General features: G+C 39.4%; 1 protein-coding gene across 1 annotated transcript in view; it reads right to left on the reverse strand.

Annotated features, from left to right (window-relative positions):
• Positions 1-16,829, reverse strand: part of XPO4 (exportin 4) — an 84,904-nt gene that overhangs the window by 26,520 nt on the left and 41,555 nt on the right. Inside the window, exons 5-7 of the mRNA XM_067289650.1 lie at positions 14,040-14,156; positions 13,091-13,244; positions 1,758-1,870 (exon numbers count right to left, since the gene is read on the reverse strand). Of these exons, the coding sequence (XP_067145751.1) occupies positions 1,758-1,870; positions 13,091-13,244; positions 14,040-14,156 (384 nt within the window). The remainder of the gene's footprint in view (positions 1-1,757; positions 1,871-13,090; positions 13,245-14,039; positions 14,157-16,829) is intronic.

A 16,829-nucleotide genomic window follows, 5' to 3' on the forward strand; every position in this document is an offset into this window, starting at 1 on the left:
TAAATACAGGGTAGCTTTTCCCCTCCCAAACAAATTTAGTTAAAATATTTTAACAGGATAAATAAAAGCACAGTTAAAACACTCTACTCATTTCTCTATGCATTGTAGTTTCAATTGCATCCAACTGGTAACTAGATGGATTAGTTGCATGGTTAATTTCTGAAAGATCAAACCTACTAGGGAAAACAAATCCTGAAACCCAAATACCCTTTTTAATGCATGTCTCACACTAGCAAGAGATTAGGCCTGAGGGTTTCCTCTTTAACATGGTAGTCTTGCCAATTTTTATAAGGTTATTAAAGTTTCTCAGATCTAAATGAATATAAACTACCACCATTCACTTGCATTACCTCAAGTGGGAAACTAATACTACAAGCCTCAACCATTACAAATTAGGAATTTAAAACAAAAACTGACAGCAGACTGTTCTGGCTAGCATTCACTCAAAAAGACCCAAATGCTGGCACTTTCTGGTTACTATTAAAGAAAATGCAAATGTATTAAAGCAATTCTGCATGTTATTTAATTATTCATGATCAAAATAATGTTTTAATTGCCTTATAAACAGCTAAAGAACCAGATATTTAACTCAGACACCTTCATACTATTAAACAAGAATGGGTTAACGTGGAAGCCAGAAAGTTATTTGCATGTGGAGATTCACAGCTGACAGTAGCAACTGTCTGGATAGTCTAGACAGCTGTTCAGATTGTGTGTGGCTGCTAAGAGTTCTGCCAGCACTTTTTTCACCTTTTCACAACTCCTGGAACAGATAAACTTTCAGTCAAAAAAAAAATTATCATTTATCATTTATCCCCCCCCCCCAAAAAAAATCCGACAAAGTATGCACTTGGCATCCAAACCCATATCAAACAACTCCCAAGCAGCACTGAAGATTTACATCCACTTTGTCTAATAATCACTTTGACTAAGTCTCGAACGTGTTATTTCTCCGCTTTGCAAAAATGAACACAGCCTGAAGAATGCTGAACTCTCAGGTCCCACTAGATGCAACGCAAAGTGAAATTACCATAAACTAATTTATAAACCATTAAATGTTCATGTTGCAGTAACTTCTACCTGAGTAAAGACTACCAATTTCTCCCCCCAACAGTGGCAAGAAAGAAAAACAACAATAATTTTATCCAGTTTTAATACCAATTTTTTAAAAAATGATAGGAATAGAGCATTACATGCTCTCTCCCCACTTTACGTCTTTCCCTATCACTCTTAACTTAATCTATTTTGATTCAACTTGTTTGGATCTACTTTGTGCTGGAGAAAAAGATGCAGAATTCTGGATGCTGCAACTGTCTAGAAAGCTGCAATTGTATTACTTAATTTCAGCTGTTCTGCTGAGCAACTGCTAAAATATCACTAAAAACATAATGTTCATCTGATCTTTTTGAGAGGTGCTACACCTTAGCTGAAAAACATACACAACTACTGCAGCTCACCATGCTTGGTTTCATTTGATGAATACATGTCCAAAAGCATTAAATGCATAAAAGTTCAGATAACCATACATTTTTTTCTTTAGTTAATGGTTCTCAATCTAAGGCAATATATAGGCAAAATACATATTCTGATAACCTGATAACAAAGCATTACTTCTGTTTGCTTTGATAAACCAACTGAAGTTAACTGAATCAGTCCTACCTGATGCAAAAGGAAGAGTCCCACAATAAAGCTTTAAAACAGGCAGGAGCTGCTTTCCCTGTGGATCTGTACTATGAAAGTTGAAGAATGAAACTTACTGTAAAGAAAAGCTCCATAACTCTGCTGTCCAGGAGGGTCTCGCGCCAGGATTCTGTTGGCTTTAGCATCACATTTTGTGAGGATTCAAACATAGCTATATAATGTCTGCCCAGTTATCTGGTGTCAAGGTCAACAATAACATTCCTACTTGGCTTTAAAAAAATCCTAGATACAACAGGATCCATTCAGAAAGAATGTAATGGAAACAAACTTTAAGCCTCTTCACATACACAGCATAATTCATGCATGAGGCCAAGGAATAAAAGGTATTAAGTATTGAAAAAAAGAATGCTCCAGGAATGTTAGATAACAGTTTGATCATAATTATGAGACATACCATAGTGATACGATCACTTTGATAACCAGGGTGTCTAATGTGACATGGCAAGAAGGGAAAAAAGCAACCGCGATTAACAGGTGTTAAAATTTATGCAAAATGGGAAATCATTTTCTAAAACATTTTCCTGGCAGCTTTTATAAAGGCCTTATGATAGCTAAAGATAGCTCATTGAAATCTATAGCCTATTTTTCTAAATAGCCAAATATGCTTCACAGAATGCAGATATGTTAGCCCTGCATTAATCTACATTTTTTATTATGCTGTGAAGAACAAAAGCATAAGGCACCACAAGTCATTGTCATATTAAACACGTGTTTGTAAGAGACATGCATAAAAAGCACTCACACACTGAAACCAGGACTTTGTTGCTATTACATGAGTTCTTACTATGCACTTTGGTATAATTTAAATTTTATGAAATTCTCCAAATGCTCTAATACAGGAAAAAAAGCAGACACATGGGCAAAAACAAGTATATGTTACATCCTTTGTCAGTCATCACAGAGTAGTGTTTATCAAAGATTTCTGAAAGTGCTTCCTTCTGTGACACCTCCCAGTCCAAACAGTAGTAAAACTGCATGAACGCAGCAGCTTAAGTTTGCATTTGTCTTTTTTTAAACCCTTCGCTACCCTCTCTGACCCCTTTCTAACCCAATCAGGGGAATGAATAACAGTATGCTCAACTGCATGTAATGTACATATTGAGGATAAACTGTATTAACTTGAGTACTGTACATCACCAGGTACTACAAAAAAAAAAAAGTTCACGAAAAAGAATTTACCTCTGAAACAAAGCAAGTTCTACGACAGTATCATTCGAGAAAGCAGACCCCTTAGGTTTTGGTGGGTGTTGTTTAAGAGAAAGATATACAAAGCAAACATCTAACTTAATATGCAGTGCTGTGGCACACAGCAGGATGCACAATTTTAATTTGAAACTTGCCTTCAGAGTCCTGCACTGACTCTAAAGCAACAGCAGGAGCCAAAAACAGAACTTCACAGCAACACACTGCCGAACCTTGTGATAATAAAGCCACGTTTCCACAGCAGAGTATCATGCAGAACTTCACTCAAGGTAGGTGTCTAGGACTGTTATCAACACATTATAATGTGTAAGAACAATTAAGAATTTTCATATTACTACAAAACTAGTTTCATCATTTTCAAAATTATCAGTATGTGTATGTACCAGGCCACAACTAATCTACATTATTTTAGACAGAAAACAAATCAGAGAATTGCCTATTTTACTTCCATCTGAAATACAGGTATCATTTAAGTGATCAAAAATGCTTCGGTTCATCCAGAAGAAAATAAAATATGGGCATGAAATTATCATGTGCAAGCATCCCTTATCAGGGGTAATATTATGAATTAAGACCGATGCTATTGGATCTGGCACAATAAGCTACCTATTTTTCCTCTTGTTTTGGAATGTTTTTTAGAAAAAAACAGTATTTGTAAGCTGTTTATTTACAACAGTATCCTGTTTTGTAATTCTCCAAGAAAGGATTTGCTAGGAAATACAGGAGTACCAGAAGATGAAAGATACATTATCAGTCTCTGCAAATCAATTTGCTCTTCGCTCGGTTTAATTTACAGAGGGGACAAGTTACGTAACACATTTCATGTGGAATGAAAGAAGGGCCAATTTGCTGTCACTATTTTAACAAGCCTCAATATTTAGCAGTCCTATCCTGTTATTTTTAGTACTGAATCTCAGGCTAATGGGCTGATGACACATCTGACAGTAGTAGATTTGTAGGTAAAATATCGGTTCACTAAAACAACACAAATTATGCCTGCACCTACCACGGAGATCTTGCACCCATTTTTCATCATATACTAGATGTCCACAAACCCCAGCATAAGTTGGGTTTGGAGAGGCTTGTTGCTGTGAAATACCCTAATTTGGTGTGGACTATGGTTCAGCTCTATTGGCAACAGCCCAGTTACGCCAAACCAGAAAAAAATGGCACTAAATTACCTAGGACATGGACATCTGCAGCTACACAGAACAAATGGTGTCTTCATCATCAAAAATTAATTTAACATCTCAATGCTTCTGAGCAAGCAGCACAGAACTAGCCCAATACTTTTCCTAGGCACTCAAACTAGAGCATAGATTTATGATAAGCATAAATCAGTCTATTATGACATCTTGAAAACTTTTAAAAGGAAAAACAAGGGTAAAGCACTTCTGATAATAAATACAGAAGTTTGCAACATTCTTCTTCTAACATTCTTAATTCTGTTGAAGAATGAGTAATTCTCATTACAGCTCACTTTGGATGACACAGAAATCAAAGTTAAGAAACACTTACCAGAAAAATGACAATATTTTACCCAGTTCACAAGACATACAACCATTGATTCTTATGGAGACTAAAAACACCTGCTTAAATCAGAAAAGATTATTCATTAAAATGTATCAAGCTCTTCTGAAAAGCATAAGAATACAACTAGATGCCTTCACATATGATAAGGCTCACATATTCACTGGTTCATGCCTAAAGAGGAAGAGAACAAGACTGTACTCTTTAAGACAGATTTTCTTTTATCTTAAATTAATTAGCTTAATTGAATTAATTAGCTTAAATTAAATCAGCTTAAATTTATGTATGTAGCTATTAGCTCTATGATTGGTTGTTTCATGAATTGTAGAAATAAGAGTGATTTCTTTAAAAATGGGGAGTAAAACATAAATTTCAAGTTCTATATGTTCCTTGGATGAACACGTTAAAAACAAAATGAAAACACAGGTATATATTCCTCACAGCCCTTGCCTCCCTCCCATGAAGGGACTGATGAGTGAGGAGGAGTATGAAGATCTTCCAGATGCTGAGGCAGCCACTGGGGATGAGAACACACGTTCCACTTCAGGACTTCCCACAAATTCCAGTCTTTGCAAATGGATCCCAATGTCTTTTTCTTTTGAGAGGCAAGGTCTGCCTTCCACAAAGCAGTAAATAGGAACTTGGACACTAAAGCTGAGATTTCTTCTGCCAGACACCCATCTACAAGTTTGTCCACAGGAGTGAAGAGAACTCAGAAAAGGAGAAAAACTCCTGGAGTGCCTTTGTTTTAGAAGTTATTTCAATCACTTTACCTTCATGGTTTGGAATACTTCTGGAGAGCTCTGTATCTGTCTTAGACTTGCATTTTACAAATAAAAAACTGAATTAAACAGGTAATGGCTTGGAAATCTGCCATCCAGTGTTACAATGCTAACATACTGATTATATTTGAATTTTAAGACCACGTCTGGATTGCTAGTCAACCAAGCACATGGGATGAGTCTAGGAGCAACTCACAAAACTGAAGCAGGGGGTTGCTGCCCTCTAAGGAGAAAGGTTTCACAAATCCTTATACTAACTTACGCTCTCAGAAAACAGATCCAGCATTTAGGAGAAGGAAAGTATGCTTAAACACTTAATTATTAAACACAAGTATCATTAACTATTATGAGGAAGAATCACAGAGAATCGCAGAATCGCTGAGGTTGGAAGTGACCCCTGGAGATCATCTAGTCCAACACCCCGATCAAGCAGGGTCACCTAGAGAACATTGCACAGGATCGCGTCCAGGCGGGTTTTGAACATGTCCAGAGAAGGAGACTCCACAACCTCTCTGGGCAACCTGTTCCAGTGCTCTGGCACCCTCACAGTGAAGAAGTTTTTCCTCATGTTCAGATGGAACCATCTGTGTTTCAGTTTGTGCCCGCTGCCTCGCGTCCTGTCGCTCAGCACCACTGAAAAGAGTCTGGTCCCATCCTCTCGACACCCTCCCTTCAGATACTTGTACATGTTGATAAGATCTCCTCTCAGCCTTCTCTTCTCCAGGCTGAACAGGCCCAGCTCTCTCAGCCTTTCCTCATAAGAGAGATGCTCCAGTCCCCTAATCATCTTTGTAGCCTTCCACCAGACTCTCTGCAGTAGTGCCATGTCTCTCCTGTACTGGGGAGCCCAGCACTGGACACAGTACTCCAGATGTGGCCTCACCAGGGCTGAGTAGAGGGGGAGGATCACCTCCCTCGACCTGCTGGCAACACTCTTCCTCATGCACCCCAGCACACCATTGGCCTTCTTGGCCACAAGGGCACATTGCTGCCTCATGCTTAACTTGGTGTCCACCAGCACTCCCAGGTCCTTCTCCGCAGAGCTGCTTTCCAGCAGGTCAGCCCCCAGCCTGTACTGGTGCATGGGGTTATTCCTCCCTAGGTGCAGGACCCTGCACTTCCCTTTGTTGAACTTCAGGAGGTTCCTCTCCACCCAGCTCTCCAGCCTGTCCAGGTCTCTCTGAATGGCAGCACAGCCCTCTCGTGTATCAGCCACTCCTCCCAGTTTGGTATCGTCAGCAAACTTGCTGAGGGTGCACTCTGCCCCTTCATGCAAGTCATCGATGAAGAAGCTGAACAAGACTGGACCCAGGACTGACCCCTGGGGGACACCGCTAGCTACAGGCCTCCAACTGGACTCTGCACCGCTGATCACAACTCTCTGAGCTCTGCCATTCAGCCAGGTCTTAATCCACCTCACTGTCCACTCATCTAGCCCACACTTCCTGAGCTTGTCTACGAGGATGTTATGGGAGACAGTGTTGAAAGCCTTGCTGAAGTCTAGGTAGACAACATCCACTGCTCTCCCCTCATCTGCCCAGCCAGTCATTCCATCAGAGAAGGCTATCAGATTGGTTAGGCATGATTTCCCCTTGGTGAAGCCATGCTGACTACTCCTGATCACCTTCTTGTCCTCCACATGCTTGGAGATGGCTTCCAGGATGAGCTGCTCCATCACCTTTCCAGGGATGCAGGTGAGGCTGACTGGCCTGTAGTTCCCTGGGTCCTCCTTCTTGCCCTTTTTGAAGGCTGGGGTGACACTGGCTTTCTTCCAGTCTTCAGGCACCTCTCCTGTTCTCCATGACCTTTCCAAGATGATGGAGAGTGGCTTAGCAATAACATCCGTCAGCTCACTCAGCACTCGTGGGTGCATCCCATCAGGGCCCATGGATTTGTGGGTGTCAAGTTTGCTTAAATGATCTCTAACCCGATCCTCCTTGACCAAGGGAAAGTCTCCCTTTCTCCAGACTTTCTCTCTTGCCTCCAGGGTCTGGGGTTCCTGAGGGCTGGCCTGAGCAGTAAAGACTGAAGCAAAGAAGGCATTCAGTAACTCTGCCTTCTCTGCATCCTTCGTCACCAGGGCACCCACCCCATTCAGCAAAGGCCCCACATTTTCCCTAGTCTTCCTCTTGCTACCGATGTATTTGAAGAAGCCCTTCTTGTTGTCCTTGACATCTCTCGCCAGATTTAATTCCAAACAGGCCTTAGCCTTCCTCGTCACATCCCTGCATACTCTGACAATGTTCCTGTATTCCTCCCAAGTGGCCTGTCCCTTCTTCCACATTCTGTATACTTCCTTCTTCTGGTTGAGTTTTGCCAGGAGCTCCTTGCTCATCCATGCAGCTCTCCTACCTCCTTTGCTTGACTTCCTACTCATAGGGATGCACCGCTCTTGAGCCTGGAGGAAGTGATGTTTGAATATTAACCAGCTCTCTTGAACGCCCCTTCCTTCTAGGGCCCTAACCCATGGGATTCCTCCAAGTAGGTCCCTGAAGAGGCCAAAGTTTGCTCTCCTGAAGTCCAGGGTTGCGATCCTACTTAGTGCCCTGCTTCCTCCTCGCAGGATCCTGAACTCCACCATCTCAAATAGAAATAACAATAATAATAATAATAGAAAGAAATAACTACATTGTGCTGGAGACACTGGATTCAGACTGTGTTTACAAAGCTGGAGGCATAGGAAGTATAGAAAGACCCAAGCTAATTTTGAAATCAGCTAATTCAGGAACTGTTAGCAGGGCAGCCATCCGGCACAAAGTCTCATGCTGGCCACCCAGCTGTATTCTGCAGCCCCTGTTTAGTTTTGCTACCATATTTGCTACTGCTGATAGTAAGCAAGCTAAGCACTTTAAACCTAACTTATGCTTAAACTACCCATGCAAAAGTGACTGCCATGCAGGTGCAGCTCACCTTCCACTATCTACTGTCTGCCATTTAGGAAGTTTATAGCAAAACACTGCAAAACTGGACACTGAAAACCACTGGGGGAGAGGGCAGAAGAGAAAAAAAGCTATTTAGTTTCTATCTGTTCCCCTTCCTGAAATGGGTCATTACTAGTGTCTCTTCTTCTTTTTCTTCCATTATTAATGCTTTCACAATGCTTTTACATTGCAAACTAATTTGCAGAACTCATTCAGAAAAACTCAAACAATAAAACACCGACTGTTAAAAAGTTCAGAAATCAATACAAACACATTTAGTGCAACTATGACCAAATTCAGGGGATCTGTCAATCTGCTCTTTTCTTTTTTGCTCAGCTTTGTCTTAAAACATTGCCAAAAAGGATTGTCAAGAGAACTACTCCAGAAAAATATTCTAAACAGTGTGGATTTCAAAATCCGGTAACTTTTCCCCCAAGAGTGCTAAGACTGATAAGTGTAAAAATGCAGCCATCTCTTTTGTACTTCCTTACACACAGCTGTTTTAGTTGCACTGAAATTTTCTTTACATGCCAAACAATAGCCAGGATAGTATCTCACCCATTCATACTTCAGATTAAGGATAAACTGCTGTAGTAAATCCAGAGTATCTCAAGGCTACTAATGAACATAAGATCTAGAGGAGGCAGCCCTGCTGCTGACGGAAACCTGCCCTGTTGCTCCTCAGAGCAGGCTGAAATGTCCACACAAGCGCGCAATGAGCCAAAACTGGCAACCTCATCCTGCTCATCCGTTTTCAGGCAGTTCCCTGTGTAGCATCTCCGCTCACGGGAGGTGCTGGGACAGGATGCTTTTTCAACAGCAATGCCAACTTGAATCATTCCTCAAAACAAACCTCAAGTTTTCTAGAACAGTCTGTGCATTTTTAATGCACTGCCATTATGCAAAACAGATGCTACCAATCTGGGCTGGATTGAGTTCCAGTCTCAAAAGTCTGCTGAGCTATATGGTTCACAGGATCTCCCAGAAAGGCCTCTCATTCTGGCTTGAGGTATAAAAGACAGTTCCACAACAGAGATATGAAAAGTCTGGTCCTTTTAAACGTGTGGCTGAGGAACAGGCATATGAAAAAGTTTAGCTGAGACAAAAGCTTCAGTCAGTTCATACAGCAATTGCCATCGCACCATTAATTTCAATGGAATAACAACAACGTGCATTAGCAGAATGCATCACATTAGGTTTATTAAGCCTGTATTTTAAATCCAATCCTGTTCTACATTAACTTGAGAATTTGCCAGCTTCCTCCAAGCAACTACAGGCATCAAATCCAGAAGAAGAACTAAAACTAGAGTTGTTCTTTATTCATGAACTATTAGTGCTGTTTACAGAAAGCTATAAAAATCTGTTCCTTAACGGTTCAAATAAGGAATGACTGGTTCTATGATAGCTTGACAGATAATAAACTGCTTTTTGTGGATGGAAGACATCAGCACACAATCTTATGCTCTGCTAAGAACTTTGGCATTGGTGGACATTCGTTCAGAGTCCATTAGAACATGGCTGCCAAGAACAGACAAATCCCAAACTTGAGAAGGGCTGAAAAACATCTCCAGAGGCAAGAGAATATAAATTATAATTACATCCTGACTCCACAGGACAAATTATATGTCCACGTCAAGGTGCATTAGAGCCCAGGAACATTCTGCTCCTTAACTGAAGACTTTGCATTTGTAATACACTACAAGTGGGATCCTTGAAGGCACACTTATAAAGGAGATGGCTGTACACCTTAGTACTGATCACCTGCATTTCCTTACTCTTGTTGAAACATTTATTTAAAAATAAAAGATGCAGCTAGAACTATTTCCATCCAAGTAAACAGTATTAAACAATGCTGTAACAGCACTGAAAAAAGAAACCCTACCGAGGCCAACATGCCACAGCAGACTGCCATACGTTCTTAGTGCAAAATAGGAATTCTATGTTATTGTCATTTCTAGCGGTACTGCCAAAAACCTCAGAAGCATCCACAAACACCAGGTGAACTAATGCCTAGAGGTAGCAGATAAAAATAACAATGTGTTTTAGAAAATGCAATGGAAGAAACTGCACATGACTGAAACGAGGCCTCCCTAGATCATCATGTCCTGTCCCTACTATGGCATGCACTGCATCCTAAGCCCTTCAAAAATTACTGAGTTCCATCTGAGAAGTAGGTAGATCCCAGGCTCTCTTCTTTCACTGCTCCAATGAGGTGGCTATTCCAGAATACATCTCTCACACCAGCTCTTCTTTCTAGCAATAGACAATACAGATTTACTACAGCTCTCCTGAGATAATAGGTGGCAGCATTGCCCAAGACTGCTTTTAACAATGCAACAAATACGAAACTATCCTACAACAGCCCATGAACTGTTTAAAAGTGAGTGATATGTTTCGATATAATTTTCACAACTTAGTGCTTTAAATTATATACCTCTTAAAGATACTCACTGGAGATCCAGTTAATGGTCATTTATGCTATTTACTTTTTCTGGAGATAAAAGAATCTTGCTAAAGATTACATGCCAATACTCCAACTTACTGCTATTCTGCAGAGAATACTAAGAATCAATACTATCCAACCAGAGAAAATATCAGCTAAAAGAAAAAAAAAAGATCTGTGGATACAACGGATGATTTTAATCAATGCCTTAAATATCAAATTTATGCCCATTGCTTTGGCGTATATTCTGTCAAGATTGGAAAGAGGATACCAACTGACCAACCAGTACACAATTTTTAGGTTCTTACATGTGCTGCCTTTTCAGAAACTGCAGCCAAGCTTAGCTCCACTGTCCAAGAGCTTACAATCAACAGTTACTTTTTAAACCTGTCTTTTTAAGGAAGAGAGATTTATGTCACAATACAATCAACATGTTGCTTTCACTTCAACATTATTGAATCTTAGTCAGCTGAGATCCACACCTCAAAGGTGAAGGTGAAGTTACTCCAACTTCTGTGAAAACAGGTTGCTACATAGAGGAGGGAGACCCAAACTGCTGACATAATTCTTACAGCAAAATGAAATGGCAAACAGTAGAAAACAAAAAGATGGTATCAAGTGGACAGAAGTTATAGCAGTTGTAGTGGTTCAGATCAAAAGTCCATCCAGACCAGAATCCTGTCTCCAGAAGTGGCCTGAATTTGTTCATCATTTGTTCAGTATGTTGAATAGGCCAAGGAGCAGAAAACTCTGTTAACCTTAAGCAGTAACATGGCTTACTATTTCAATTAACATTTATTTACTAGTACCTATTTACAGACTAAATCAATTCTTATTGTATAGAGGGTATAAATGAAAACAAATTCCCAAGGCTTCACAAACTGCTTGTAGGCATCCAGCTCCACTACCACAATGCTTAGGTTAGGACAGGGTGCTCATGAAAAACTAGAGCTTTCACTTTCAAACTGTATCATCATCAGTACTTGTGAATACATCAGAGGTTTGCATTAAGCAAGGCTAAAAATCAGAGGGAAACACCTCCACCACTGCACAATACAAAGGCATTTCCTTTCTATTTAAGATGACGGATTCTTTTTTAAAAGGTGTTTGCACATCATACAAATGCCAAAAATTCTCAAATCCTCTTTTGCAAACGTTTATAAGATGCAATAATTTGACTCCAGTCTCAGTCTTGTAAGCACATGTACTAAATTCCTCCCTTGACCCCTGCCAAATCACTTCAGTGATTAATAGGAGTGGGATATTTACTTTTAATCCATGGCACCTTCCATAAAGGCAATGTAACCGGTATCCTGCTTACAGATGTGAACCAAGGAATATCCAGTTTCAAGTAAAGAAATTTCACTTTTGCTGCCTGCTACATAATCAACAAAGACAATGGAAACAACACAGATAATGCCTTCTGATGATCAAATAGCAAATAAAATTCTTTACAGCAGATTTGGAGGCAACAGCAAGATTTTTGCACTATGCATAATTTAATACCATTTTATTCAAAAGGTTTAAAGAAAAAAGTTTATAAACCAGCTTAAAAATTTGGGATTTGGAAAGTGTGTTCAGCACCTTAAAGAAGATGACCTAGCTATTAAAAAAAAAGGCATCAGAATGTTTTACTGAAAGTATTGTCTTAATTCTATAAATCAATGTGATTCAGTATTTCTACAATTTTCTTCTAATCCTTTTATTGGGCTGAACATTTTGGTATCTTTTTTCTTCTCTCCCTCACCAAGACTCCTTCTCTTTCTGATATTTCATTATATACACCCCCATTTCCTCCTCTGCATTCTATCTCCGCATCTCCTCAGACATTCGTAGTCAGCACACATCACCCAGATGTGAAAAATGGAAGCAATGGCAACTGTATGTTCGCAAAAAAAAAAGGGGGGGAGGGGGAGGGATGCCATTTCTTATTTTAGCTGAAAAATACTTTTCTTCAGCTCAAAGAGAACCTACTACCTAGCATATGTTCTAGTATATGACCATCCTTTCTTACAGGGAAGTGAGTCAAGCATGCACATTCCTTTATGATGGGGCTTTCACCTGCGCCCTCCTCTTCTCTGAGGAGGAAAGCGGGGCAGATCAGATCTTTGCATAAAACTCCAGAAGAAACACAAGCAAGATTTTAGACCTACTCACGATTTGGTTCAGCTCTAAAGCAGTATATTACATTCCCCCTCTCCCCTGCACTAACCAGATATATGCCAGATGGACCATTAATCCGTAAATGGCTGCTGCTCTACTGAACTAATTTTGCCTTTTAAATAAAATACTTTAAAATTTTAATGAAAAACAACAGCAACTTGAATATGTAAGCACCTGTGAGCAAGCACAGGGGTGACCAAGAGCACTAACGAAAGAAAATATAAATCAAGGACTAAATATAAGGCTGATAAAATTTACACTTTTCTCTCCTCACAAAGGCTCTACTCATCACGAGGTAAAAGTGACAAAAGTCAAGTGAAATAAAGGGCCTGACATTTAAAGGATATAATTTGGAGGAAGGAAGTTCCAGCTTAAGACCTGATTGGCTAGTGCAAGATAACGCTGAAACACTGAAGACATCTGAGCATTGAGGTTTTCACGTCTGCTGAATTCCTGAAGCACCTCTACTGTGAGCATGAAGATCTGCCGCAGATCGTCCTCCTACAGTCAGGACGAACACAATATATTAATAGAGACTCTTAGTCATTAATGAAAATGTTCATAAAAAGAAATAGTTTTCTAAAGAGAAAAGGGTTTTCCGTTTTCATCCTATTTTTCATTAAAATAAAGAAAATATTCGGAAGTAAACAGTCAGAACCCCAACTCATTTGCCAAAACTAATGTAATGCTTTTTAAGAGTAAGAAAAGAGAAAAAAAGATCATTATAAATAGTAGTCATTGAAAGAAAAACCCATTCACAATATCTTTTTAACAACTGGTAGAGGAGGGGGTTGGTCTTTGGCATGAAAAAAAGTTGGTAAGTTGTTCCACAGAAGCCAGAGTTTAAAGCAATGCCTTCACAAAAACTTTTCTGCCTGGCCAAACAATACATCTGAGACAACCAGACTACACCATCTGCAATAATATTTTTAAATACATAGCTCTCCTTGGCTTTAAACCAAATCTATATTTAAGACTATCATTGTTCCACTGAGTATTCGTTTTGTTTGCAATTGGTAGCCAAGGAATTAAAGAGTCCGACTGTGTAAAGATCTATAGCTCTACATTCATCAAATAGACAAAAAGGGATTGCACATTTTTGATACAATTATTAAAAATACATTATCCATTTTCCTAAAATAGTCAATAACTGTATGCATAATATATGTTTATCCTATTCAGTGCTGTTAGGCACACATTGTAGCTGAATGCACCTAATGCAAGAGAGTACTTCTCCTTCTTAATATTTAAATTTTAGAAATACAGGTAGCATATATTGATACATAACTAGTTTACCTGAAATATACGTTTACAGTTACCATGGAACTCCATGCTTAGTCCAATGTTGCTGGTTTTACTTGAACTTGAGAACTCGCTCAACAACGCCGTTAAAATGGAACAGGCCAGAGTTTGCTATAAAAAAAATAAGGGGGAATAATATAACTAAAAGATGTCCAAAAACATAATACCACCTACATTGTCCTTAAATTATTTTATTAACATATTTCTATGACTATTACTCCATTGTTCTTCTAACACAAACTAGAAGAGCTCAAGCTTTCCGGGGTGCAGCCCCTTGGGTGAACCATCTTTGGATCATCCAGACTCCAGGCCTTATAACAGGAATTTAAGTATTTGAACAATGTAAGAAACTAGCACCTGTACAATCATCACTACAACATGGAACCAAACTTACTGCAATCCATTTGCCAGCCTTGCTGGTTATTTCCTCTCCCCTTGCACGGGGCTTTACAGGCGTTACTATTAAGGAAGATGCAGTTCCCTCTTGTTTCTATTGGTCTAATAGTTCAGGTTGCTCTGAAGTCTGTTTTAGCTCATCTTTGCATTTGCTACGCTTACCGTGTTAGTATTTGCTAGTGATTAAATTTATACCACAAAGTATAAAAGCTATTCAAAACCGGCAGGGCAACACACGATCTACTTTTCCTTCTCCTCCCTCAGAAAAGGGGGAATAACGAGAAAGTTCAGTCGCTTGAAAGCTGACGGCCACCTCCCTCCAAAGCCCGAGATGCACAAAGCCTCCAAAAGAGCCTTTAAAGCTACTGTTTTAGGGTCCTAGAAGCAATACAAAATGGGTGAGAAAAATACAGGTCATTTTTAGAGAAACAGATCCCTTAAGATTGAGGGTTTAAGTATCTTTCTCATTCTCAAAATGTAAGGTGAGATAAATCAAATGGTTATCCTAAAACATGACTTAAGAGCCAACCTTCCTCTACAAAACACCCTGCTCCAGCCATTGTTGCTGATTTTCTGAAGTAACAAAGCTTTTTTTCCTGATGCCAAAGTCCAGTAACCATCGTCACCAGTTTTAATATATTTTAACTGACTATCACACACAAAGGAAAGTAAATATTGTATAACAGGGAAGTAAAGTGTCCTGCAGAAGTGTTCAATGTACTACTGTAACATGCACAATAGAAATTACGTATTGATAAAATTAAAACACTTTTTGTTAAATTTATGTTCTTAACACAAAACTTCAAGTTTACTGGCTTTACTTCTAGACTGTTTGGAGCCAAGGTGCCAGGGCTGGCCAGAGGGACAGGAATTGTTAAAGGGTCAGGCATGCCAGCAAGTGTCCAGGGGTTAAGCAGAAATATGCACACTACCTCTGAACACCCGAAAGATTAAAGTGGAGATGATACTATTTATGCAAGCTCATACAACAGCTGAGAGCAGTGCCATCCACCCACCAACTGCAACATCTTTGTTCAGAAATGCCTCTGAAGTCAGTACCTTGACCCTCCAGACTAGTTATCTTAGCTAGTATACACTAAATTAACATTCTTGCTTGCTAAATAAGTCCCAGATGGATCCAACAAACACAGTGGCTTCATAACACCATATGGGTTTAATTTCCCACTATATAATAAAGCTGTACAGTTGGCCAGCATATTGCTGACCAATTGCTAAATCCAAACCTTCCTGTTTTAAACAAATAGCTACTTATTGCAAGTGGACTGTTCCTCATCTACTACAGTCACAATTGTCACATGTCACTCATGATAACAGCCAGGGAAAAACAGCATCAAACTTTAAATTTCTTCAGCAGGTGTGCAGTTCTGTCAGTCCTATACAAGGCTTCAAAATATTTCCAACTAGTTCAAACATTTCAGTATTTTATTTCCAAATTTCTGTGTAAGCTAGTTCTGCAGCAGAAAATTTATTTACAGGAAATCCAGACTTGATCCAATATAAGAATTAATGTAGGCTAACATTTTGAGCTTTAAATCCAACATTAGAAGTCCCATATGAAAAGAACCAATCTGAAAAAAAACAAAAAACCCACTCCCCAGTCTGGCTCTAGAACAGTGCTTCAGATAAGCATATAAGCTTTTAAAGGAATAATGCAAAGGTGCCAGAGAACATGACCCAATTGCATTGTATGCCAGTAGATGCAGAAGGCTTACAAGGCTCCCTAAATACTTTAATACAGACTTTGTATTGTGTTTCAGTTACCAACACACTGATATTTTTCAGCTCTGAGAAGCAGTGATATAAAGGCATCACAGGTGATAATCATAAATTTGTACAGTTTGATGCTCTGTAACACACTATGATTACCAAATGGCATTAATGATTACAACAGTGCAAGAGCCTGTCTAAACTAAGCTGCCTCTGCTTCATCATGCAGAGATCTTCACAACAAGCTACTATGCAGAACACCACAGGACAACTAGGACAGTGACACAGACCGGCTATCACTTATGGTTGGCTGCTAATTATGGTAAAAAACAGTGAGTTAGAATGACAGGAAAGAAATAAATGGGAAAAAAAAGTTTGTTCCCACCATGACTACAAAGAGCTAACATTAGCTGAAATGATAGACATTTTCTCCTTCCATTTTTCTGCAGTTTGTTTGTATGGCATATGATCATCTATCTTTTCTGTTTGCATATTCATGTGCTATTGCATGAAAACAAGTGTCACAGATTTGCGACACTTTGTGCTTTTCTCCTGATTTCAAGAAGAAGTGTAAAAGGAAGTGTAAAAGCTCTTAATAGATGTGAATGTGAAGGATGCAGCTAGGCCTGACTGAATCTGCTAAGAGCCTGATAAAAAGGC

The sequence above is a fragment of the Apteryx mantelli genome, chromosome 1 (assembly GCF_036417845.1).
Source record: "Apteryx mantelli isolate bAptMan1 chromosome 1, bAptMan1.hap1, whole genome shotgun sequence".
Classification (NCBI taxonomy): Eukaryota; Metazoa; Chordata; class Aves; order Apterygiformes; family Apterygidae; genus Apteryx; species Apteryx mantelli.